The sequence below is a fragment of the Puma concolor genome, chromosome B3, assembly GCF_028749965.1.
Source record: "Puma concolor isolate L17-30 chromosome B3, mPumCon1.1.hap2, whole genome shotgun sequence".
Taxonomy (NCBI): domain Eukaryota; kingdom Metazoa; phylum Chordata; class Mammalia; order Carnivora; family Felidae; genus Puma; species Puma concolor.
Genome location: NC_141672.1, coordinates 60,443,870 through 60,470,991, shown reverse-complemented (window position 1 = coordinate 60,470,991; position 27,122 = coordinate 60,443,870). Strand labels below are relative to the sequence as shown.

Genomic DNA, 27,122 nt, shown 5'->3' with positions numbered 1-27,122 from the left:
AAATAATTTTTGATATTTCACTGTGTTTTTTTGGTCTTAAAATTTTAGGACTTTGAAGAATGAGTGCCACTGCTGTAACAAAAACTCTTTGTCTTCCCATCTCCTTATTTATGGGAAAAAGATGTTTTAGTACTTGTGTTTATAAAAATGAAAAAATAGGTAATGGAATTGATGTTGGACCTGACTCATTTCAGGAGCAAGTAACATCCATCCATGGAATATGAACTGGAAAAAAACAAAAAGCCCAAAAAAACCCACCAAAAAACTCCAGCCTCATTCATTAAGACATACAGTTCTGGGGGGCTTGGCTGGCTCAGTTGGTAGAGCATGCAACTCTTGATCTTGTGGTTGTGAGGTCAAGCCCCATGGTGGACCTAGAACTTACTTAGAAAAGACACAGTTCTGATAAGTTATACCAATTTAAACTTATATTTTTGATTACTTATGCATTTATTATGTATAAAAGCTAAATGTAGGAGAAAAAAGTTAGCACAGCTTTCTAAAATTATACATGTTAAATTATATATATATATGTATATGTATTAAATGTTTATTAATTTTTGAGAGAGATTGAGAGCGAGCAGGGGAGGGGCAGAGAGAGCCAGAGCCAGAATCCCAAGCAAGCTCCATCATGTCAGCACAGAGCCTGATTGGGGGCTCGATCCCATGAACTGTGCGATCATGACCTGAGCTGAAACCAAGAGTTGGATGCTTAACTGACTGAGCCACCCAGATGCCCCTATATTTTTGTTGCAGAAAATAATCCATGAAAGACTCATTAACAACGGTATATTATATTTTTATAAAAAGCTGCGGGATAATTGGAATGGTTATGTAGCAGTCTGGGTGAAATCAGGAGACAAACCACACAGTAAACAGGGAAAGCTTAATATAAAGAATTATACAATATTGTATGATAAAAGAGTATAAAGAAACTCTGTAATGGCCCCCTAGGTCTGAGGGTGGGCCCTCATGGTAGGACAACCTTGGAGTAGGGGGGTGTTCAGCCTTTCTTGGTGAGAGTGTGGTTCAGCCCCTGGGACAGCAGAGAAGTTCTCTGTCCATGCTGCACGTGGGGAACAGGCAAATGGCAACCAGTATGTAGTTGGAGTTAGGGTGACAGATGGGAGGCCTTCAGGGCCAGTGGGTGGGCCAGACAATGGCAGCCCCATGAGTGACCCTTGGGATCAACAGGGCCAGTGTGCACACACTCCGGGCAGGCAGTGGGAGTCCAGGTGCTGGTGTAGGCAGGAGACTTTCAAAGCATGTGGGCCATGCAGCATTTCTAGTTTCTGGGTCAGGAGGGCTGAAGGAAGGTCAGGCCAGGGCTGTAAGTCCACAGAAGCACTGTGTCTGATCCCATGGGTGGTGGTGTTAGAGAATGTATCTAGAAGTGATATTCCTGGGTCATAGGGCAAAGGCAACTTCAACTTTACAAGATACTGTGAATTTGCTCTTAATTAATTAATTAATATTTTTAAAATATTTATTTTTTTTCAATATATGAAGTTTATTGTCAAATTGGTTTCCATTTTTTTTTTCAATATATGAAGTTTATTTTAAATATTTATTTTTGAGACAGAGAGAGACAGCATGAGCAAGGGAGGGGTGGAGAGAGAGAGACAGAATCCGAAGCAGGCTCCAGGCTCTGAGCTGTCAGCACAGAGCCTGATGTGGGGCTCGAACTCACAGACTGTGAGCTCATGACCTGAGCCAAAGTCAGATGCTTAACCCACTGAGCCACCCAGGCACCCCTCAAATTTGCTCTTTAAAGCGGATATTCAGGTTCCAAATGTGTTTCCCTCTTCCTTGTCAACACTTGGCATTTTATTGCCCTCATTTGTGTAATTTTGTTATCTTTCAGACAGGAAGGATGATTCAACTGAAAATTTGTTCACAGTATACCTCCCATTTTCTTTTCACAACCAGCAGCCCAGGCTACCTAGTAGATTGTACGAGAGTGATGCCCTTCCAGGCTGAGTTCTGGGGTGGCTAGGAGCCCTGGCTGGTTGCCTCCTGATGCTTTCATTTTCTTCTTGGCGTACAGCTAGAGTGGAGCCGGGTCTGACAGTGTGCCCTGGATAGAGAGTGGACTCGGGTACTCACTACTCGCCTGTGTGATGCAGAGGCTCTATTTGTCCATCAAGGGCAAGGAGTGTCTATGAAGCTGTGAGAGAAGTATGTCCCAAGTGTCCATGGAGCAGGTAGGAAGCCCAGGTGTGAAACCCCGGATGTAGCTGGTTGGCTGTGAGGGGCTTGGAAGCTCAGGTGTGGGAGGAGGGCTCCCTGCAGGTTTCTAACTGCTTGCATATAAATCAGCTATTTTCTGTCTGGCTGGTGTGTGCTCTCAGTGGTCACTAAACTAGCTGCAGGGTTACGTGTGGGAGACTACAAATTAGAGCTTCGTCATTATTTTGAAATACCTCAGTGAAAAAAATCACTTGAATTTGAAATTAATTCACATTACAAGAAATCTCAACATTACGTTTACCATTATTATGTTTAGGGTTGTTAGATTTAAGTATAATTTTACCTGCATAAAGTTTTGAATGGTTGTGAAAAAAAAGTTTAAAAATTATCACCTATTTGTGGGGTGTTTCTCATTGATGACACTATTAAAAGTTTTAAGAGGTTACCACTTAAAACATTTGACATTTTATTTGAAAGTTCTATACAAATTTAGTATTTTATCCCCAATCCTCTGCATTTTTTTTTCTCATCAATTATATAATCAAACAATGATCCCTCCCCCCCACTTCCAGTTTTTTCTAGTTTATACCAGTTGCTGTACAATGTATTCTGTATATGTCAGGACATGAAAAAGATTGGGAAGCATTGATATAAACATTGTGGTTTGATGGCTGGATGTTATTCACATTTGCTTGTATGTTACTCCATTAGCACCACTTTATGTTACTGGCTTCATAAAGATCCCACCTGATTCATGCCATAAGCCCCAAACAAGTTAGTTTCTGAATTTGTATGTTCAGCTATGAGCACACTGTCCTTACCAAGACCCATCCCACCGACTCCCTATCTTCTTTATTCCTAGGGTGGTGGGGGAAATGGGAAGGTAATTTTAGCTATGTAAATTTCATATAGTTCAGTAAACTAGGTTTTGAAAATATTTTATTTAATACATTTGCTCCAAGATGATCGTGTATGTCTCTGAGCTGCTAGGCTAACAACAGTTAAAACTTTTAGTGAAGAATCAGAGTTTTAGATAACTAACTTCAATCCCTAATTTTACAGATGACAGAACTGAAGCTCAAGGGAGAGTCTGCTCATGTAGCATTAGAGCTTAGAGTATAAAACGTGCTGCCGCCTAGGTTAGTGCTCTACTATACCAGCCTTCACTTGTATGCTATTCATAGATATTAACACATTTTTTTCATACATTTTGGTTACTATTTTTGTATTGTAAATACATAAACATGTTGATTCACTCAAAAGAGATATGGTTAGGAAACAAGGAAGCAGTAGGTATAATGACAGTTGCTTGTGAACACCAGATTATTCCAAGATGAGGGAGTGCCTAGAGAAGAGTCAGTGTCTGGAATGAGTAAGGAAAGATAGATGAAGGAAGAGAGCCATTTGCTTTCTCATAAATGACAGCTGTTTGTCTCAGCAAGCAAGAATAGAGATTACAAAGCCAAACTAAAGCAATATAGGGACTTATGAACTGCTTAATACTGGCATACTAAAGTATTTTTGCATCCAGTACAGGAACTGTAAAAAGTTCCTATATATAGTCTATAAATTAAGTTTTACCGTATCAGTAATGTATTCTAAATGCATAATACACTTGGGTTTTGTGCTAACCAGCCTATTGTTTGCTCTTAAGCTTGTATTTTGCCAGTTAGTAAAACAAAACAAAACAAAACAAAATTAAGACGCTTCAAACTATTTAAGACTTTTTATGAACTATACCCAAATTTAAGCTTTGCTGTACCCGACTACAATAGGAGCAACAGGAGCTAACATGATTATACATAATATAAGGATTATTGCAGTTTATTTAACACTAAAAGTTTTCATGCTTTGCATACAATAAAGTATATTACAATGATCACTTTTTAATGCTTTATTCGTTGATTAAAAGAATATACATTTAACATAAACCATACAACATCAGTCATCAGGTCAAACATTCAGCTGGTTTCCTTACAGTTTCTGTCAGGATTTATTTTATCCGATCACATTTATAAGATAAAATCTCACCACATCTGGCATTTACACACACTGTGCCAGTGGATTCACACTACTGATGTACATATAAAATCCTCATGGTATGTGCTCACTGGAGACAAAACAGTGCACACCTGTCAAAAGGTCATTTTAATATAAGATGGTAAAACCATTTGTAAAATACATATAAACTTTTTCCATAAATAGAATCATATCTGGACATCTGTTGCATAAATTGTGTTTCCAAAGCTTACAATAGAGCAGCCAGGTCTCAGCACTGCTGGGCACCCACGTTGGCTACTTACTTTATTATTGCAGACTGTCCTTTAACATTAAATGCACAACATTCGTACCACTTAAAACTGGGGTCAGGTGGAAGTCTCACAGAGACCACGTCTGTACCGCGGTTGCCCTGAAACAGTTAAATCGGCTTTTAAAGCCTCTCAGATATAACAAGGTTTTAAAACATACTTCATGGAATGTTCTTCATGTATCATAGCAGCTCATACCTGTGATAGAACAAGTTTTCAGTTTTTCCTTTCTTTCCTTTACATTCACTATTCACAGTGAAACAGGTGCATGGTTTTTTTTTCTTTTTTTTGTTTTGTTTTTTTCAGAGTTCTGAGGTTGCTGACTGAGCCACAGCACAGCTGTGTACCACAGGTCGAAATTCGACCTTAAATATTACAATCTAGCAGTATCTGGCTGGCCAGAGTGGGCCGGCCCCTGCCAGCATGTGGGCACTTCTTCAGTTAAGTCTATTCTTTGGCAGCTGACACGCGCGCTGACAGAGAAAAATCCAGTGACTCGTTGCTAGGGATTTCACGACTAATGTTTGTTTGCAAGCATGTGTGTTTACAGCTCTGTTTTTTAAAGATTTTGCTTTAGGAGGTTTTACCCTGGAATACGGTTTCTTCCTCCACTATTTGAAATCTGGGCTAAAAAGCTAACTTGAATGTATAATGTAATTGATGAATAAATTATGTCAGATATAGTTTTTAAAAAGTCTAACAATTTGAGTATTCACATTTAGGTAAATGCATTTTTTTAAAAAAAGGATTAAGCAGTGTTCTAACCTAGTACTATACAAAATTCTGAATGGTAATTGGTGATGTCAACTATTATATATGTAATGAAAGTTAAAGTCTTGGCTTTTCTGTTAAAGATAACTCATTTGGGATCATACTATCCTCCCTTCTTCCATTTCAAATAAGAATTAATGAAATGCTGTCACAATGCATGAATGCGGTGCATTGCATACAAATCCACCAGGCTATGGATATATATCTATATATGTATAAAAATATTTTGGCTCCTGAGCTCTGAACTCTGACACACAAAGAATAAAAACATCAAAAGGCAGAGTAACTCAGTGAAAAATAAAGTTAGCCAGCAACCTCAGACAACCTTCGGTTGTATATCCTTAAGGTTGGATAACAAGTCCATTAACCGTGAAAGCCCTATACACTGTCACTTTGAACTTCTAAACCAATACCCGACTACGTTCTTTGATCAAGAAGTAGAATATACATATATAATTCTATAAAGCTAATACTGATTAAACACAGCACAAAGGGATTAATTCACACTACTGAAAAAAAACATAATAGGACCCTACTTGCATATGTAACCACAGGAATTGTACATTTTTAAAAAAAGCTAAATGTCTTCGCTGAAGCTTTGCATCTCTCTGTAAAAATGACGATTTGGTTCAGTGAAGACACTGAGTGATTCGATGTCCATGACCGCGTGCCAAGGTTGACCCAGGCCCAGGGATACCTGCTCAATAAGGTTATGCACTGGATCCACATCCTGGTCGGCCAGTTCACCTTGGTCAAAATCAATGCTTTCTTCAGTGACTTCAAGTACTTTTAGATCAGAGCCACGAAGACGAGCAATGGCAATGAGGTTGTGTGCCCACACTGTATAACCTTAAAAATAAACAAAAGACAAGAACTGTCATTTCCTTGCATTTTATTTTGTCTATTTGATAAGTTAGTCCTTTCCACAAACTTGTATGTCACTTATTACTTTGGCCCTTTTCCTTTAAAAATATATTGAGATTGGAAAAGGAAGTATGATTGTTTAGCTCAGGAAAAAAAAAAAAAAAAGACTAAGTTTGATATTGTTTCCAAAACCATCACCGTGGGTGGTGCATTGGTAGATGCTGTAATCCTATTCTGATTATCACTGCACTTAGTAAGATTGAGGACATTTAAAGTATAACTAGCTTTGGATAGTGCTGTATCATAAATTTTTATTTCATACATATGTATCCATTAACAATACATACAAAACTGTTGTTTTTAGTTACTAAAAAAATCCTCTCCTATGATGCTTCACTGTCCAAAGTTATGAAGTGACACTTCAAAGCTAAAATTGTTAATTGTGAGTAGAGTAGAAAATTGTATGTAAAGTATAAAACAGTCACAGAAACTTGTACTAACTTGTACTAACTTGAGGATATTGATTATCTCTGGGAAAGAATAAAGGGGAGTGGATGACAGGGGCTTTGGCTGTATCTAATTTCTAATTTCTTAAAAGAAAAAAAAAAGGTTAGACTGGCTGAAATTAACCTTTCAATAACCTGGTATTTCTTTGTCTGTAAAAAATCCCTATTTTATTATCTTTAATACTGATCTATTCTTTGCTGCTACCTCTGATGACTGGCCAAATTACGAAGCAAAACTTGAACAGAAAGACACACACAGTCCTACACTAATGCAGGCTCAAAATTAATTTAAAAACATAATAAAACACAACTAATAAAGTGAGTTTAAGACATTCATATAGTCTTTCTGTTTTGTATTCTGTAAATGTGTTACATGTTCCAGAAAAGGAAGTAAAATGTTCTTCTACTTGTCAGAATAGCAACTCTCTCTAAGTGAGAATAGTTAACATTAAAATGAAAGGCGTCGGTAAGAAAAAAAGCATATACCCATTTAATGGAACCATTGTTTAAAAAATATCATACAAATTAGTATGTTAAAATCTAGAATCTAGAAGATGAGGCAGCAAGCAATAAAGAAATCATACTTTCTCCTTCTGTATTATGGTGTTAAGAGATCTTGTGATTAGGGGAAGAAACATATCTACTGCAAGTAGATCTGTTTGTTTTCTTAGATAAATCACCTACCGTGAATTGCCAGAAGAGAGAGCTTTGTGCACCTCCATGCTAATAAAACCAATGGATCTTCATTTCGGTTGTCACTAAGATCTGGAAAACCAGACGTGTCAATCACATCATTCATTAATATAAAATGAGTGAGGAACTTATCATACTGCCTGGATATAAGATCAACAATAGCTCCTGAAACACAAGTGATGTAGCTGTCAAAATGAATCCTCTCTAGTGGTATACTGGGTTTCAGAATCTTTAACATATCTTCACTCTTGATATCAAAGGCCATTATATAGACCCGGAGGCTGGTGCTCTTTCGTGACAAGGCTTTCCAATGCTCATCATTTGGCATGTTGTCCAGAGACTTGTGCATCACGGAAACGTTGTGGACCAGGAGAGACAGTCGCTGCAAAGGCACATGGTTGCTATCAGTTAAGACTCTTGCCATCTCGGCTGTAAAGTCACAGAAATCCAGGGCAAGTGAGCGTAGATTCACAAATCGCTCCAGTTCGACTGTGGTGATCAGGGTGCTGTTACCAGGAATATTGTTGTCCAGCAAACTCAGGTGCTCCATGGTGTTGGCAATAGAGTTTGAGAGAGATGACAGTGAGGTTGGGGTTACTATTTCCAGCATAAACCCACAGGACAGCCATTTCAGTTGCCTACTATTACTCAGTATTTCTTCAAACAGCTGCTGAATTCTGTAAGGAAAACACATGCCACAATGATCCTGTTAACATTTAGCTCTAACCTCTAAACACTGACTTTTGAAAGTGGGCAATGAAATGGCATGCAATGCTGAGATCCATTTTCTCTCAGTAAATGTCTATCCAACACATAAATAGTATTACCATATTATTTCTACCATTAAAATTCACATTAAAATATAATGAATAAACTCTATTAAACACATAAAAATACGTTCTTTACCCTAGGAAAGCAGCATTTTGCAACAGTATGGTAGAAAAGATTGATGATATACAATTTATGTTACAGAGAAGGCAAACAGATAAATAGCAGTTTTAAATCGTAATAATTACCCAAATTCTATGATTTGTCTTAAAGATTTATGCTGTGGAATGGCATATTTTATAGTTAAAATATTTCCAATTTATAGGACATATGTTCTTCTTAGAAAAAATATTACTCTTCTCATTGTATCTTATAATTTCTCAGAAAAACTAAAATTATTATTAATGTAAACCCCCTTCCACTAACTATACAACTTACTGTTTAATTTTTTTGCCATCAGGGTCCACCTTGCTGAGGTATGTATTTGACAAACTTCCTTGCTGTTGTAGAACACTTATGTCTCCAAAAAGGCTAAACTTCTGGAGGTTCCTACAAGAAAAGTAATTTAAAATGACTGTCTAACTAAATAATATGTAAAAATATAAATATTAAAAATAGAAAATAGAAGGGATACCTAGAAAAGTTTCTACCTTATAACTCACTTAGAATCCAATGAACTACCTTCAGATTGTTTTTTACACACAATGAAAAGCAACATAATACAAGAACGGCATAAGCTTTACAAAATGAAGACTGAGGTATAAAGCTTAGTTCCAGAAATCAATATTTTAATGACCATGGAAAAATGCTTATGCATTGTTTTCCTGATTTTATTCAGTTGTCTGTTTTCTTACATGTAACTGAGCTTCTTGAAGATGATTATTATTGTTTTTAAAATTTAATGTGTATTTGAGAGAGAGCAAGAGAGTGAGCATGAGTGGGGGAAGGGCGGAGAGCGAGGGAGACACGGAATACAAAGCAGGCTTCAGGCTCTGAGCTGTCAGCACAGAGCCTGAGGCGGGGCTCGAACTCATGAACTGTGAGATCATGGGCTGAAGTCGGACGCCTAGCTGACTGAGCCACCCAGGCGCCCTAAAGATGATTATTTTGAATTGTCAGGCAATTCATAGATCTCTATTTCCTTGGGGATGGTTACTTGAGCTTTATAAGTTTCCTTTGGTGGTTCCATGTTTGCCTGATTTTTAATGATCTATGTGGTCTTGAATCGGTGTCTTGTGTATCTGGGGGAGCAAATACTTCTTCCAGTTTTTATAGACAAGTTTGACCTCCTCCTGTTGGGTCTCCAGACTATGAGATTGCATCCAGGACCACATTCAAGTTGGTGAAGCCAGGTCACATGGCTGCTGCTGGACCTGCACTGGGGTCTATGGTTTGTGGACCCCATTACCAGACACCTTGGCAGGTGTGGATCCTGTCTGGTCTCCTGGTGGACAGGACTGCCTCTGAGTCCTTTGTCAGTAGGGCTGGTGCTGGGACAAAGGTCTGCTATTAGGTCTGCAAACAGCTGCCAGTTACTAGGTGTGTGGGCAGGAGTGATTTCCACCAGATCCCTGAGATAGGCTCCTGTTCTGGGACTCAGAGAGGGCAGGGGTGCCCAGGATTGCAGATGAGAGGGGCTAGAACTGAGTGTCAGGGTTGTTTCAGGGTCCATGGCTGGGACCAGATTCTGCAGGCCTGTGTCTGGGGGCACTGACAAGTGTGCCATCTGTTGGGTTTTTAGGTGTGTGGGACTGCCCTCAGACCATGGCTGAATAAGGATGGAGTTCGTTCATAGGGCTGCTTCAGGATACAGTTAGACCAATGTTGGCAGGTCTGCCCTGAGGCACAAGGAGGCTTGTCTCCCAACAGGTTCCTGGGCAAGCAGGAATATTCCTGATCACAGGTGCACACAAACCTGAATTCTGTATTGCCTTGATTAAAAATTCCTAAGGGATCATACCCCTAACTGGCTATCAGAAACAGGCAAATGGCTAGCTTGGTACAGTAAGATCCTTCAAAATGTGGTTCAAAAAACGCTATACTGGGCTACTTACTATTCTTTAAATGTAATACTATTCCCTCTCCTGGTCTGCCTGGTAAACTTCTATTCAGCCTTCTGAATAGATACCTGAATGCCAACTACTCTATCAAAGCCTTTTCTGAGGCAATCCTCTCAGCCTCTGTAGTTTTAGCCATTTCTTGGGACTTTATAAAATGTCTTTATTAAATGGTAATATGCTTTACTGTGATTTGTTACCTCTCTCATTAAAGGGGTAAACTCTTGTTTCTTATAAGTACCTAGCAATAATTTTTGGCACAAGATAGGTGTTCAATGAATATCTGTTAAACAAATGAATATTTTGGGAAGGTAAGCTCAAGAGTTACCTAAATAGAAATAGTAATCAAAACCGTAATATAAATGAAAACAATGGGAAATAGATACATAAGGGGAGGTGGGCCTGGGATAGATTTTGTAAAGATAATCACATAAGAGAATTATTTTAAAGGTAATGTTTTCAATTGACTTAAAAAAATGTTTTCTTCTGGATAGATCTTCTATGTAAAGGGAGATTAAAGATTAGTTTATGAGTACTGACAGCTATTAACAATAATTATGTTCTACATTACTTTGACTTTTTTTCCTATCAGGAGTTCTTTTATGAAATAGAGAACTAAATCTCCTTTAAAGGGAGAGAGTAAGGAAAAGGTTAGCACCTCAAAGGGCTTAGAAACACTTCTTCATATAGTTCCATAGAACAGTAAGGTGATAATACCAGGTGAGTAGAAAATATTTCACTGAGTTTACTACCAAGATGCCTCCACAAATGTATTTAAATTTATCATTTATGAAAAGATAAAAAATCTTTTCACAAATAAAAAGATATTTTAAGGGACCCGTGACAGATGGAAGCCAACCTGAATTATTAATTTCATACTAGTGATATTCTTCTTGTCATATTCTAAATCTGTACCATGTAATATGGGGAATATAGTTACTAAATACTTGAAACATGGCTAGTCAGAGCTGAGATGTGCTCTAAGTATAAAAATACATTTAGAAGACTTAATACAAAAACTATAAAATCTCATTAATATTTTATATTGGTCACATATTCAAATGATAATATTTGGATATATTAGGTCAAATATACTAAAGTTAATTTCATCATTTCTTTTTACTATTTAATGTGGCTACTTGAAAAATTTAAATCACGTGTGGTCTGTATTATATTTTTGTTGTACAGTGCTGCTCTAAAGAATACAATGTGCAGGGGCACCTGGGTGGCTCAGTCAGTTCAGTGTCCGAGTCTTGATTTCAGCTCAGGTCATGATCTCATGGTTTGGGCCACACTAGGCTCTGTGCCTACAGTTGGGAGCCTGCTTGAGATTCTCTCTCTGTCTCTCTCTCTCTCTCTCTGCCCCCTCTACTCCCCTGCTTGCATGCTCTCTCTCAAAATAAATAAACAAAAAGAATATAATGTGCATATTCTAGTTTTCTGGTTAGCTTCATTTAAAAACATACTGTCATCAGCAGAAATATAATTAAGGGTATATAGCTAATACTGCTGGTTTTATGGTTAAAATATTTAGCAGAACACCAACATCACTTTTCAGCTTTCTGACTATATGTAACAATATAAACTCTAAGACCAATGAGTAGTTTTTAACTATAAAAAAGTAGGAGGTGACTTCAGAAAATGTTACATATAATTCAAAAAAAATTCTACAACTCCAAACACACCTTGACTATACTGCCAATGTATATTGCAGATATTATAAAGTACCTATAAAAAAACATGTGGTCTTCCTCCACCTCTCCTATTAACTCAAATACAAGTCAAATCCATCAACTTGAAAAAAACGTACAAATGATCAAGAGGAAAACCAGTTTGAATGAATGGAGCAAATAAGCTCATCTTTCTTCACTTGTGATGTCATCTCTAACTTTCCATTGACTGTAACTCATTTATCTTGAAGACATCATATTTAATCTCCACTGCTATTTGTATCTCAGACATGGAAAAAAGCAACCTGCCAGCACGACTGATTCAAGTTTGTTTATTTTGAGAGAGAGCAAGTGAGAGAGAGCGTGGGGGAGGGGCAGAGAGAGACTCCCAAGCAGGCTCTGTGCTGTCAGTGCAGAGCCCGATGTGGGGCTCTGTCTCATGAACCCTGAAATCATGACCTGAGCCAAAACCAAGAGTCGGATGCTTGGGGGCAACCAAGCACCCCAGCCATGACTGATTCAAAAGCAAGTCCTCCCCCAGGGAGGAGAAATCCTCATTTTTTCATTCTCTTAAGAGAAACAGGAATGTAAAGATATATAGGCAGGTGAAATGAAATTAACCATGAATTATATATGTCTACATGGCAAGTTTTCTCCACTTATTAACTAACAATTAGGCTCCCAAAATTTAAGATGACTAGGCTGGTGTTTATTTTTTTACTTTTCCCAAACATTTCAATCTGTATCACTGGCATCAAGGTCTGGTTATTACTTTCTTCCTGCCTTCGTCTGTCCCTGCTATAGTGGAGAAAGAGATCATCCACATTCTATCTTCTCTTCTGTCCTTCTCTAATCTCCTTTTTTCTACTACTTCAATCTATTTAGTCCAAACATTTTCTTAAGTATAATTATCAGAGATTCCTACATATCAAGGTGCCACAAGTGGAACTGGGAGTTCATTTAATGAATTGTGGTTTTACTTTTGCTGTTCTATATGTGGTAAATAAACAACACCTATCTCCCAGATGGAATATACAAGTCTGTATATATGTAACAAACAAACAAACAAAAAAACAACCAAACAAAAAAAAAAAAGCAGAAAAACTGTCTTTCACAATCATGGCTAATAGCCAAGACTATCAACAAAAAGTTTTGACATTTTTGACAATTCTTGGCATTATGGTGACTATATTCCATCAGAGTTATTAGCACATAAAAGTACACTTTCCCCCCAATTTCTTTATGTCACTTCACAGATGTTATTTGGTTTTAATGAATCTAAATCATAAAACGTTTTTTTCTATTTCTACTTTCCTTTTCATTTGTCACTAAAATTATTTCTTGCTATGTAATCAAATAATCTATTACCCAAAAATGACCTCACAACTCCTAGTACTACAAATTTGTATAAAATATTTTGTCTTTTTAATTCCCACATCAAACTTATTTATCCCTCCCAACCCAATAGCTTTCTTTCCCTGGCTGGAATCTATTTACCAAGTAATGCTCATTGCTAAGCTCACAGTATTAGGTAATGATGCTAAAAAAAAGTTAAATATTACATTTATATTAAATATTATATATATTAAATATTACATTATAACCAGCAAGAATAATGTTATCCATATTTGTAAAGGGTTGCTCAGGAGAAATAAAGGTGGTGTTTGAAAGAGCACTGAATGAGAAATCAAGTGTCCAAAATGCAAAAAATCCACTGACTACAGTTTTGTGAAATAAAATAATTTTTAAGTTATTTAAAAAGACAAAAACCTATCACTTTAGCAACATCTAATTTCTTCCTCTAAACATGATGATACTTTAATCATATTATTTGAAATCTTGCTCTAAGTTCTCATATCACTAAACCTCTGGTCTAAGTCATCTTCACCTGTAAAGTTCTCTGATTCTATAAATTCCTAGTCATCGAACTGAGCACTGAGTGAAAGGGTTCAGTTAGAAATAAAAACAAAGAGAGTAAATGAGTAGTAACCATTTTCTCCCATAAATTTAAAACTCTTTTGTCATTCTGGCTCAAATGACCACCCATCTCTTTTGGGTTATTCTTGAAATTTAACAGCTACAATGTATGCCTGCAGTATTGGCTCAATTTATTTGCAGAGTTTCTAAGACTTTTAGCATTACTACTTTTAATGAGAATAACATTTTCAACTATAAGACTACTCAAATTAATTGGTCTTGGAATGATGAATAGGAGTCTCTCACTGATAGATTTTAAAGCATTATTCATTTATATAAATTTAAACTGAATTATTTTATCCACAGACTGATTTATATTATACTTGGGGTTAGGATGGAAAAGGAATGAGTGAAAAGTAGCTTAGCTACTAATATAAATCTTGATGATGTCTATTTTCTGATGAACATTATCTACTTACCAATTTTTAAAATTTCAATGTGTGTTAAGAAATAATATTGTTATGAAATAGCAAAAAAAAGACAAATTTAATAAGGAAAACTAGTTTACAGTTTTATAAAATTAAAAATCACTATAATCTAAAATACATCCAGATGATACAAAAATTGGGCTTTACAGTTCGTGGGGTCCATCCTAGAAACTGATGGTAAAATGCTGAGTTCATGTGCACTTTCTGGAAGAAGGATCACTAGCTTTCATCAGCTCTTCATAGATTAACCAAAAAAGATTAGGTACCAATGATGTAGGCCTAGAGTCCTGTAGGGATATTTACACACACACACACACACACACACACACACACACACACACACCACTAAAACAACAAAAATTCTAGATCTGTCGACAGTTAGAAGATATTATTAACCACATTTACCAATGTATATCCCTTATCAAAACTGCCAGATTTTAGGAGCTACTTCTATGTGTATGTAAGGTCAGAAAGAACAAGCAGATGTCAACCAATGACAGAGATTACTATGAAAGATTCACACAAAAGTAGGTTAGAGAATCAAAATAAGTATAATAAGACCAACACCTAATTTATTTTGGGCCTAGAGGGCTGTTTGTCACTTTTGCTGGCAAGCTTTCATATTCCAAGAAAAAGCCTTTTCTATCAGAAATGCCACTTTTTAAAAATGTTTACTTTTGATAGAGAGAGAGGAGAATGAGAATGAGTTGGGGAGTGGAAAGGGAGGGGGACAGAAGGTCTAAAAGGAGCTCTGCACTGACAGCAGAGAGCCCAATGCAGGTGTCAAACTCGTGAAGCTGCGAGATCATGACGTGAGCTGAAGTCAGACACTTAACAGACTCAGCCACCCAGACGCCCCAGAAATGCCAGTTCTCAATCAAATCACAGCTGTCAAAATTACCACCACCACAGAAAACACCAGAGTTTCCCAGTTTTTAGAGAAAATAAAAATGCCTTACTTCGGAAATTCTTTTTTTTAGTGTTTATTTATTTTGAGAGAGAGAGAGCGAGAGCGAGAGAGAGAGAGAGAGCATGAGCGAGCGAGTGCATGAACAGGGCAGGGGCAGAAAGAGAGGGAGAAAGAGAATCCCACGCAGGCTCCATGCCCAGCAAGGAGCCCTATGCAAGGCTTGATCTCACAACCGTGAGATTATGACTGGAGCCAAAATTAAGAGTCAGACTCTCTTTTCCCCTTTGGATATTCTTTCCTGCTTTGTTGAAGATTAATTAAGCATATAAGTGTGGGTTTATTTCTGGGTTTTATATTCTGTTCATTGCTCTGTGTCTATTTTTGTGCCAGTACTGTACTATTTTGATTACTACAACTTTGTATCATAACTTGAAGTCCAGAATTGTGATACCTCCAGTTTTGTTCTTTCTTAGGATTGCTTTGGCTATTCAGGGTCTTTTGTTGTTCCATACAAATTTCAGTGTTATTTGTTTAAGTTCTGTGAAAAATACTGTTGGTGTTTTGAGAATGATTTCAGTAACTCTGTAGATTGCTTTGGGTAATATGGACATTTTGACAATATTCTCATCCATGAACTTGGAATATCTTTCCATTTCTTAGTGTCTACAGTTTCTTTTATCAGTGTTTTATAGTTCATAGAGTATAGGTCTTTCATCTCTTTGGTTAAGTTTATTCCTAGGTACTTTATTCTTTTTGGTACAACTATAAGTAGTGTTTTTTTTTTTTTTTTTTTTTAATTTCTGTGACTTCACTTTTGTTGTCTAGAAACACTACCAATTTCTAGTTATTAATTTTGTATCCTGCCACTTTACTGAATTCATTTTTTCTAGTTTTTTTTCGTGGAATCTTTAGGATTTTTCTATGTATAGCATCATGTCATCTGCAAATAAGTGACAGTTTAACAACTTCTTTAACAACATGGATGCCTCTCATTTCTTTTTTTTTGTGTGATTGCTATGCAATCCTTTATATTTCTGTGGTATCAGTTACTTCTTTCTCATTTCTGGCTTTATTTGGGTCTTTTCTCTTTTTTTCTTAATCAGTCTAAGCGTTTGTCAATCTTGTTTATCTTTGCAAAGAACCAGCTCTTGAGTTTGCTTTTTTTTTCCCTTTTTCTTTTCTTTCTTCTCCTTCTTCCTCTTCTTTTTCTTTCCCCTCTCCCTCCTACTCCTTCTTCTTCTAAGTCTCTATGTCATTTACTTCTGTCCTGATCTTTAGTATTTCCTTTCTTCTACTCACCTTGGGTTTTGTTTGTTCTCTTTCTAGTTCCTTTATGTGTAAAATTAGATTGATTTTTTTTTCTTATTTCTTAGGCCTATATTGCTATATACTTCCCTCTCCAAACTGCTTATGATGTGTCCCAGAGATTTTGGACTGTCATGTGTTCATTTTCATTTGTCGCCATGTATTTTTTTATTTATTCTTTGCTTCATTGATCCCTTGGTTGTTTAGAGGTTATGTCATTTAGTCTCGACATTTTTGTGGTTTTCCTGTTTTTTGTTTTTTTCCCCTGTGATTCATTTCTAGGTTCATATTGTTGTGTTGGAAAAGATACATGGTATGATTTTGATCTTAAATTTATTGAGGCTTGTTTAATGGCCTAATATGTCATCTACTCTGGAGAGTATTCTATTTATACTTGAAAAGAATGTGTATTCTATTGTTTTTATATGGAACGGTCTGTATATATCTGTTATGTCCAGATGGTACAATATGTCATATTGATTTTCTGTCTGGATGATCCATCCATTGATGTAAGTGGAATGTTAAAGTCCTCTATTTTCTTGATGGATTGATCTCTTTATTATTATGTAATGCCCTTCTCTTTTATTACAATCTTTGTTTAAAAGCCTATTTTGGGGGTACCTGGGTGGCTCAGTCAATTGAACATCCAACTGGTTCAAGTCATGATCTTGCAGTTCATGAGCTCGAGCCCCATATCGGGCTTGCGCTGTCAGCCTGTCAGCGCAGAGCCCACTTCAAATCCTCTGTCCGCACTCTCTGCCCCTCCCCTGCTTGTGCTCTCTCTCAAAAAAAAAGAAAAAAAAGTCTATTTTGTCTAAGTAATGCTACCCCAAATTTTTTTTTTCACTTTCATTTACATGGTGAATGTTTCCTGTCCCTTCACTTTCAGTCTGTAAGCATCTTTAGGTCTGAGATGAGTCTCTTGTAGGAAGCAATATAGATGGGTCTTACTGTTTTTATCCATTCTACCACTCCGTGTCTTGTGATTGGAGCATTTAGGCCACTTACATTTAAAGTAATGACTGATAAGTATATACTTACTACCATTTATTAAATTTGTTTTCTGGTTGTTTTTGTAGTTCATTGTTCTTTTCTGCTTCTCTTGTTCTCTCTGTGATGGATAAGTATCTCTAGTGTTGTATTTGGCTTTATTTCACTTTATTTTTAAAATTTTTTGCCTTATTTTTTTTAACTTTGTTTTTTATTTTTAAAAATTTATATCACACTTAGTTAGCATACAGTGAAGCAATGATTTCAGGAGTAGATTCCTTAGTGCCCCTTACCCATTTAGCCCATCCCCCCTCCCAAAACCCCTCCAGTAATCCTCAGTTTGTTCTCCATATTTATGAGTCTCTTCTGTTTTGTCCCCCCTCCCTGTTTTTATGTTATTTTTGTTTCCCTTCCCTTATGTTCATCTGTTTTGTCTCTTAAAGTCCTCATATGAATGAAGTCATATGATTTTTGTCTTTCTCTGATTTCACTTAGCATAATACCCTCCAGTTCCATCCACGTAGTTGCAAATGCAAGATTTCATTCTTTTTGTTTGCCGAGTAATACTCCATTGTATATATATACCACATCTTCTTTATCCATTCATCCACCGATGGACATTTGGGCTCTTTCCATACTTTGGCTATTGTTGATAGTGCTGCTATAAACATGGGGGTGCATGTTCCCCTTCGAAATAGCACACCTGTATCTCTTGGATAAATGCCTAGTAGTGCAATTGCTGGGTCATAGGGTAGTTCTATTTTTAGTTTTTTGAGGAACCTCCATACTGTTTTCCAGAGTGGCTGCACCAGCTTGCATTCCCACCAACAATGCAAAAGAGATCCTCTTTCTCTGCATCCTCGCCAACATCTGTTGTTGCCTGAGTTGTTAATGTTAGCCATTCTGACGGGTGTACCGTGGTATCTCATTGTGGTTTTGATTTGTATTTCCCTGAGGATGACTGATGTTGAACATTTTTTCATGTGTTAGTTGGCCATCTGGATGTCTTCTTTGGAGAAGTGTTTATTCATGTCTTTTGCCCATGTCTTCACTGGATTATTTGTTTTTTTGGGTATTGAGTTTGATAGGTTCTTTGTAGATTTTGGATACTAACCCTTTATCTGATATGTCATTTGCAAATATCTTCTGCCATTCTGTTGGTTGCCTTTTAGTTTTGCTGATTGTTTCCTTCGCTGTGCAGAAGTTTTTTATTTTGATGAGGTCCCAATAGTTCGTTTTTGCTTTTGTTTCCCTTGCCTCCGGAGACGTGTTGAGTAAGAAGTTGCTGCGGGCAAGATCAAAGAGGTTTTTGCCTGCTTTCTCCTCAAGGATTTTGATGGCTTCCTGTCTTACATTGAGGTCTTTCATCCATTTTGAGTTTATTTTTGTGTATGGTGTGAGAAAGTGGCCGAGGTTCATTCTACCACATGTCGCTGTCCAGTTTTCCCAGCACCACTTGCTGAAGAGACTGTCTTTATTCCATTGGATATTCTTTCCTGCTTTGTCAAAGATTACTTGGCCATACGTTTGTGGGTCCATTTCTGGGTTCTCTATTTTGTTCCATTGATCTGAGTGTCTGTTTTTGTGCCATATTTCACTTTATTTTTGGTGTATCTATCATAGGTTTTGGCTTTGTGGTTATCATGAGGTTCATACATGTCATCCTAAGTAAACAGCAGTCTACATTAACTTGATGGTCATTTAAGTTCAAACACATTCTTAAAAAAACAAACAAAAAACCCAGGAGTGCCTAGGTAGCTCAGTCAGTTAAGTGGCAGAGTCTTGATTTTGGCTGAGGTCATGATCTCATGGTTGTGAGATTGAGCCCTGTGTCGGGCTCGATGCTAGGCATGGAGCCTGTTTAAGATTGTCTCTCTCACACTGCCCCTACCCCATTCATGTGTGGGTACTTGTTCTTTCTCTAAAAAAAACAAAACAAAAAAACCCACATTAGAGGGAATCAACAGTAATTTTTGAGGATGCAGAAGAACATCAGCAATCTGGAAGATAGAGTAATAGCACACAAGCTGAATCGCAAAAAGAAAAAAGAATTTTTTAAAATGAGGATAGATTGGGGCGCCTGGGTGGCGCAGTCGGTTGAGCGTCCGACTTCAGCCAGGTCACGATCTCGCGCTCCGTGAGTTCGAGCCCCGCGTCGGGCTCTGGGCTGATGGCTCAGAGCCTGGAGCCTGTTTCCGATTCTGTGTCTCCCTCTCTCTCTGCCCCTCCCCCGTTCATGCTCTGTCTCTCTCTGTCCCAAAAAATAAAATAAACGTTGAAAAAAAAATTTTAAAATAAAATGAGGATAGATTAAGAGATCTCTTAGATAAAATCAAGTAAACAAACATTTGCACTATAGTAGTCCCAAAAGAAACAGAGAGAAAGGTGTAGAAACTTATCTGAAGAAATAATAACTGAAAACTCCCCTAAGGTAGGGAGGTAAATAGACTTCCATCTCCAAGAAACACAGAGAGTTCCAAACAAGATGAACCCAAAAGGTCCACACCACAGTGCATAATAATTAAAATGAGATCATGAGATCACGACCTGAGGCAAAATCAAGAGTTGAAGGTTTAACTGACTGAGCCACTCAGGCAGGCACCCCTTCTACTGTGTTTTTTACTTCAGTTATTGTATTAACCCTGTTTAAAATTACAATGATCTCTTTTTAGCATTTTAGTATTTTCTATATTTTTATTGAAGGTCTCACTGAGTTCTTCCATTTTTTTTTTTTCCAACCCATTGGGTATCTTTATGATCATTACTTTAAGTTCTTTATCAGGCAGATTGTTGATCTCTGTTTCATGTAGTTCCTTTTCTGAGGTGTTTTTTTCCCCCCCTGTTCTTTCTTATAGAGCATATTCCTCTGTCTCCCGAGTTTGCTTGACTGTCTGTGTTTGTATGCATTAGGCGAAACAACTACTTCTCCTAAAGCTGAAGGAGTGGTCTTGTGTACAGTGTACCCTGAGCAGACTGTGTGTTCATTGGTGATTTTGCTGGTTGGGTGGAGCTGTGGCTGTATATGCCAGTAACTCTTTAATGCCATGGCATGTCTCTGTCTCTCTTGCTTTCTCTTGCCTTCTCTTGCCATTCTCTTTACCTTTGGTTTTTCAGTACCCGTTCAGTCCTTAGTTAGATCTTCTTCAGGAGGAACTGACCTATTAATAGGTGTAATTTGGAGGAAGTGAGTTCAAAGTCTTCCTACATTGCCATCTTCAACTGGGACAGAGAGAATAAATTTAAACTAGGTTTATGTAGCTTTTTTTTTTTATCATTATAAGAAGTTATATCATTAAAATTTTTTTAATGTTTATTTGGTTTTTAGAGAGAGAAAGAGACATAGCCAGTGAGTGTGAGCAGGGGAGGGCCAGAGAGCCAAAAGAGGGAGACACAGAATCCAAAGTAAGCTCCAAGCTCTGAGCTGTCATCAGAGTCTGAAGTAGGGCTTGAACTCATGAGCTGTCAGATCATGACCTAAGCTGAAATCGGACGCTAACCGACTGAGCCACCCAGGCGTCCCATAAGTTAATTCATTTTAAAATCATTACATAAACTAACAACCTGCACATTAGTAAAATTTGACAAGTTAATGTAAGGAGACTCTTTGGGATATTTCTGTTTTAGCTCCATCTATATAATATTTTTCAACATCCCAGCAATGTTCAAAACATGCCAGTCAAAGGCAATTTAAAAAAATTCTGTTGAGGGGATGGCCTGGGTGGCTCACTCCATTAAGTGTCCAACTTCGGGTCAGGTCATGATCTCCCAGTTCGTGGTTTGGAGCCCCATGTTGGACTCTGTGTTGATAGCTTGGAGCCTGGAACCTGCTTTGGATCCTGTGTCTCCCTCTCTCTCTGCCCCTCCCCTGCTCATGCTCTGCCTCTCTCTCTCTCAAAATAAACAAAGATTAAAAAAAAATTCTGGTGGGGTGCCTGTTCGGTCAGTTAAGCATCCGACTCTTGATTTCAGCTCAGGTCATGATCTCATGGTTCGTAAGTTTGAGCCCCTTATTGGGCTCGCTGCTATAAGTGCAGAGACTGCTTTGGATCCTCTGTCTCCCTCTCTCTGCCCCTATCTTCCATCCCCATCCCATCTATTTCAAAAATAAACAAACATATATAAAAAATTCTATTTGCAGCAATGCAATGGTAATAATCTTATTATAGTAAAATTAATAATAATGCATAAACTTTCCATATGGAAATCATGTATGTGTTTATGTAATCATGAACACACATTTGAAGCTAGAATGATTTTTGGAATCATCAAATTCAATCATCTCTTTACAGATCAGGAAACTGAGGTGACTTGTCTAAGACTGTAATACTAGTTAGGGCAGAGCTAAGTAGAGGACCTGGGTTCTGACTCCCATTTCATGTTGTTCCTTATAATTAAACCATGTCCTAGAATATAATTGTCTTTTTGAAAGTTATTATAAAAATTATAAGTGGCATATTTTAGAGTAGTATATGATGGCCATTTGTGGAAAAATGTTTTTAGGTACTTATTGTTCCACTCCAAATAAAGAAAATTTTAATTAAGTGATACAGAAAACAACAATTTACTTTTAAACCTAGCAAAACAAAACAAAAAACCCCACTGACAACTCAACAGCAGCCTTCAAGTGTATCATGCTGAAATCATATTATAGATCATATGGTGAAGGCAAGAAAACTGCATATAGCCTTCAGGCGGCTCATTATTGTTTCAGATGGTAAATAAGGGACTGAAAAGAACATCTAGGCAACAAAGTTAGAATAGAACATACTGAACCATGGCAATAAACAGATGACTCATTTTGAAGCTAAGAGACAATAGCAGTAACAAATCATTTGCGCCACATAATCCTTTTACTTAAATATGAAATCTGTGACCTATTTTATTTATGTATTCATTTATTTATTGCTGAGTCAGTGAATGAACTAAAGAAACAAACAGGGTTCTTTCCTGCCCAATGTACATAACATGCATTTGCTCAAAAGGCATGTAATAAAAACACTGGAAAAGTATTACAGTTAGTTACAAACTTTTTCTTTCATCTGAATCCTTCAAGTTAATTTAGCTCTGTTTCTATGGTAATAATAATAGGATACAATTTACTATCACCAGTCCCTCTCCAAGTCCTAAAGATGTGTTGTGAAAGTACAAAATCACATATAATGTTTGATAATCAATCTTCTGGAACATGCAAAAGACTGTACTATTGCCAAAAGATAATTTATTTCTTCAACTTAACTGCATTCTTCTTTAATCCTATTTCAAAAAACCAGAGCTGTCAGATCATTAAGTACTTATACCTTAGAAACTCAGCCTATACACTGTTCTCCTACTGTTTGTTCATTCAATTATTAGAATATATATTGTGTGCCAATGATGTGAAAAATTATAGCAGTTAAGGTCCATATGTCCATAAGTTTAGACTCTTGGCATAGAAATAAAGGTTTAAAAAAAATCAGGTGAGAATAAGGAATTATTAATAACTTTATTAATGTGTATAACTGGCATTGTGTTTATATAAAAAAAAGCCCACTACTTCCAGAGCTTCATACTGAGTGTGTAGTGTAAAATGACATCAATATGTTGGATTTGTTTTAAAACACTTAAGATAAAAGAAAGCAAATGTGGCAAAATCCTTAATGACTGAATCTGAATGATAGGTTCTTTGTGTCTATTTTTTGTGTGTGTTCGAAAATTTCATTAAAAGAGTTAGAAAATCAGGCAGTCATTTCTCTCTGTAACTGGCAAGTTCACTTTACTCTGTGCCTCAGTTTCACCATCTGTAAAATAGGAATAATAATGGTACATATCCTTATGGTTATTTATTATTGCTGTTTCTCTGGGAAAACTAGTTTAGCATTTTAGGGGAACACATGTATTCAGCTCTTTGCAGTGCTGGCAATACAACTGGGTCTTACCGAGCCCCATGACTGTAGTGGTGACTCTAATAGGAGTTTGGTATCAGGAGAGTGTTAGGCTTGAGAAGGTGGGTATAAGCTATGGAGGAGCAAAGTCTCTTGCTTCAGGTGATTACCTTTCTCCTTTGCCTTTAACCAAAATAGTCCTTTTGAGGTTTATAAGAATGAGATTCTTTTTTGAAGTAACTAGCAACATCTGAATAAAAGGTAGTTCAATTCTGCTTTGTTTCTTCCCTTTTCCCAGATTAAGAGATGTAAAAGAAGAAGAGTACACATGAGGAATGTCTGGGTAGGAAAACGGATTTATCTGGGCCTATGGTTACAGGTGATGAGACCAGTGATTTGGAGCAAAGGGAAGGAAGAATCCTTGTGTAGAGCACTACCTGCTTTTTCCTTTCTACTTAGTCCTACCATCTTGAGCCCATAGCTCATATGAGGGCCAGATGTAAGCAAATTCAAAGAAGTAATGGGTTTACATGAAGCAGGAAATGAGGGAGGAGAAAAGAGGGAAAGGAAAATTCCAAGTGACTAAGGGAGACCAGGAAGTTTCTGGGGCAATTCAACAGACTGACTCAAATTTACATAAGAACTATATGAACAGGGCACTGTTTGAAAGTACTTCGTGGTACAAGGAGTTGAATACCAAAGATAAGCCATATTTTCAGAAAGTAAACTGTTCACACGCTGGGTATTTTCTTTTTTAAAGAAAGTACAAACCATTAATGCAAAAGGAAAACAAAATGAGTAAAAATGGCCAAAGGAAAAATATGTTTAGACATATTTAGGGAGTAGCAATTAAAAGGGCATTATAATATTAGCTGGACAATTATGTCTAATTTCTTATACTTACATTCTCCTTCTAGAAGGCCTCCAGATAAAAATATACAATCAGACTACTCATCACTTTCACTGCTCCCACACTGGTCCACAGCACCATCATCCCTTGCCTGGATCATTGCAAAGGCCTCCTGACTCAGCCTGTTGCTTCTACCCTTGTCCTGCTACAAACGATTTCCAACAGAGCATCTAGAATGTTCCTTTTTTTAAAAATCTTTTGAGTATGGTTGACCCACAATATTACATTAGTTTCAGGTGTACAAAACAGATTCAACTTCTCTATATGTTATGTTATGCTCACCAAAAGTATAGTTACCATGTCACCATACAATGCTATTACAGCATCACTGACTATATTCCCTATGCTATGCCTTTTATTCCCATTACTTATTCATTCCATAACTGGAAACCTGTATTTCCTACTCTCCTTCATCCATTTTACCCATTCCTCTATCCCCCTTCCCTCTAGAAACCATGAGTTTGTTCTGTTAGAATGTTCCTTTTGAAATAGTATATATGTCACTCCTCAGTTCAAAACTTTTTCATGGCTCCTCCTCTTAGAGTAAAAGTCAAAGTCTTTATAAGAGCCTAATAAAGGGCTACTGATTTCCACATCACCATTCCCCATATGTGGCGGGCAGTGTTCTATATTCCAAGGCATTTTCTGCTATCATACTTAAGCACTCCCTTGGTCAAAGTCCCGCAGTTGAGTTCCTCCATTTAACTGCTACTTACTCCAAGAATGACTTTCCAGAGAGACACAGAAGGCTGCTCCCTCCCTTACTTCTTTCAAATACTATTTCAGTGGTTGAGATGTTTCTTAAATTCCCTTATTTTACACAGCAACACTCCTTTCTACTTCCACCATTCCCATTTCCCTTCACTGCTTCATTTTGCCTCACTGCATGTATTATGAACTATGATACTATATATTTTACTTACTTGTTTTTTGTCTTTTTTTTTTTCCCCACTAGAATATGCTCTATGATGGCAGGACTCTTTGACTACTGTTGTATCCCCGGTTGCTACAACAGGGCCTGGCATTCAATAAATACTTGTTGAATAATATATTTACCTTAGTTCATGACAAAAATTAGGGTCTATTTAGCTATACCTAACATATTACAAATTTAGGGTACAGGTGTACATTAGGTACAAGATGCATTAGGAATGCCTCTAAAATATCATATTTGCCAGAAAAGTGAAACTTCTTTTCTCAAACCAGTTATATGCACTTTTAAAAAGTTTATTTATTTATTTTGAAGAGCGAGAGCTGGAGGGAGTGGCAAAGAGAGAGGGAGAGAGAGAATCCCCAGCAGGCTCTGGATAGTGCAGAGCCCTGACATGCGGCTTGATCCCATGACTGTAAGATCATTACCTGAGCAGAAGTCAAGAGTCAGACACTTAACCAAATGAGCCACCTAGGTGCCCCTGCATTTATCTGCATTACCTTTTCAACCATAGTTAAATGGACATACAATTTTAATATACGTATTTAAATTGTATGTTTTACAAAACATATATGCATATTAAAATTTCATGAAAAGGGCTAGTTTTCTTTTTAGCATAAGAATTTCCCTATGAATTAAATAACCATGAGAATTTTTGACAGCCTTTTATAAAAACCTACACATATACAGGCATATCTTTAAGATATTATGGGTCTGGTTCCAGATCATCACAATAAAGCAAATACCATAATAAAAAGCTAAGTCAAATGAATTTTTTGGTTTCCCAGTCAGTGCATATACAAGTTATTTTTATGCTATACTGTAGTCTATCAAGTACACAAGAGTATTATGTCTAAGTGTACATGCCTTAATTATAAAATAGTTTATTGCTGAGGCACCTGGGTGGCTCAGGTCATGCTCTCATGGTATGTGAGTTGGAGCCCTGTGGCTGGCTCTGTGCTGACAGTTCGGAGCCTGGAGCCTGCTTCCCATTCTGTGTGTGTCTCTCTCTGCCCCTCTGTGCTCATGCTCTGTCTCTCTCTCAGAAATAAACAAACATTTAAAAAAATTAGAAAAAAAAACTTTATTGTTAAAAAATGCTAACCATCATCTGAGCTTTCACCAAATGTTTTTACTGGTGGAGAGTCTTACCTCCATGCTGATGGCTGCTGACTGATCAGGGTGGTGGTTGCTAAAGGATAGGGTAGATGTGGCAATTTCTTAAGACAATAAAGTTTGCTACATCAATTGACTCTTCATTGCACAAATTATTTCTCTTTAGTATGCAATGCTGTTTGATAGCATTTTACCCACAATGGAGTCAATCCTCTCAAACCATCCTGCTTTATCAACGAAGTATGTAATATTCCAAATCCTCTGTTGTCATTTCAATAATCGTGACAGCATTTTCATCAGCAGTAGATTCTATTTCAAGAAACCACTCTCTTTGCCCATCCATAAGAAGCAACTCTTCATTCATTAACGTTTTATCATGAGTTTGCACTAATTCAGTCACATCTTTATGTTCCACTTCTAATTCTAGTTCTCTTGCTATTTCCACCACATCTGCAGTTACTTCCTCCACCAAAATCTTGAACCCCTTAAGGTCACCCATGAGGATTGGAATCAAGTTCTTCCAAACTCCTTTAATGATGGTAGTCTGACCTCTTCTCATGAATTATGAATGTTCTTAATGACACCTAGAGTGGTGATTCTTTTCCAGGTTTTCAACTTACCCTGTCCAGATTATCAGAGGAATCATGATTTATGGCAGTTATAGCCTTATAATATATATTTTTAAAAATAGTATGGCTTGAAAGTCAAAATTACTCCTTGGGCTACAGAATGGATGTTGAACTACCAGTCATGAAAACAACATTAATTTCATTGTACAATTCCATTAGAGTTCTTGGGTGAACAGGTGCATTGTCAATGAACTATTTCTTTTAAGTTTATTTATTTATTATGAGAGAGAGAGCACA

The 27,122-nt window shown here is 37.0% G+C and overlaps 1 protein-coding gene across 4 annotated transcripts in view; it reads right to left on the bottom strand.

Moving 5' to 3' along the window:
* FBXO33 (F-box protein 33) overlaps window positions 1-27,122 on the bottom strand; it is a 43,389-nt gene that overhangs the window by 7,443 nt on the left and 8,824 nt on the right. For 2 of the 4 annotated variants that reach the window (XR_015252407.1, XM_086709881.1), the window contains exons 2-4: window positions 8,540-8,650; window positions 7,325-8,010; window positions 5,968-6,119 (exon numbers count right to left, since the gene is read on the bottom strand). Coding sequence is in view for 3 of the 4 variants with exons in the window: in XM_086709881.1 (XP_086566007.1) it covers window positions 5,968-6,119; window positions 7,325-8,010; window positions 8,540-8,650 (949 nt within the window). In the remaining variant the exon portion in view is untranslated. Of the gene's footprint in view, window positions 1-4,069; window positions 6,120-7,324; window positions 8,011-8,539; window positions 8,651-27,122 lie in introns of those variants that run through there. The other 2 variants (XM_025919309.2, XM_086709882.1) reach the window with 2 other exon arrangements.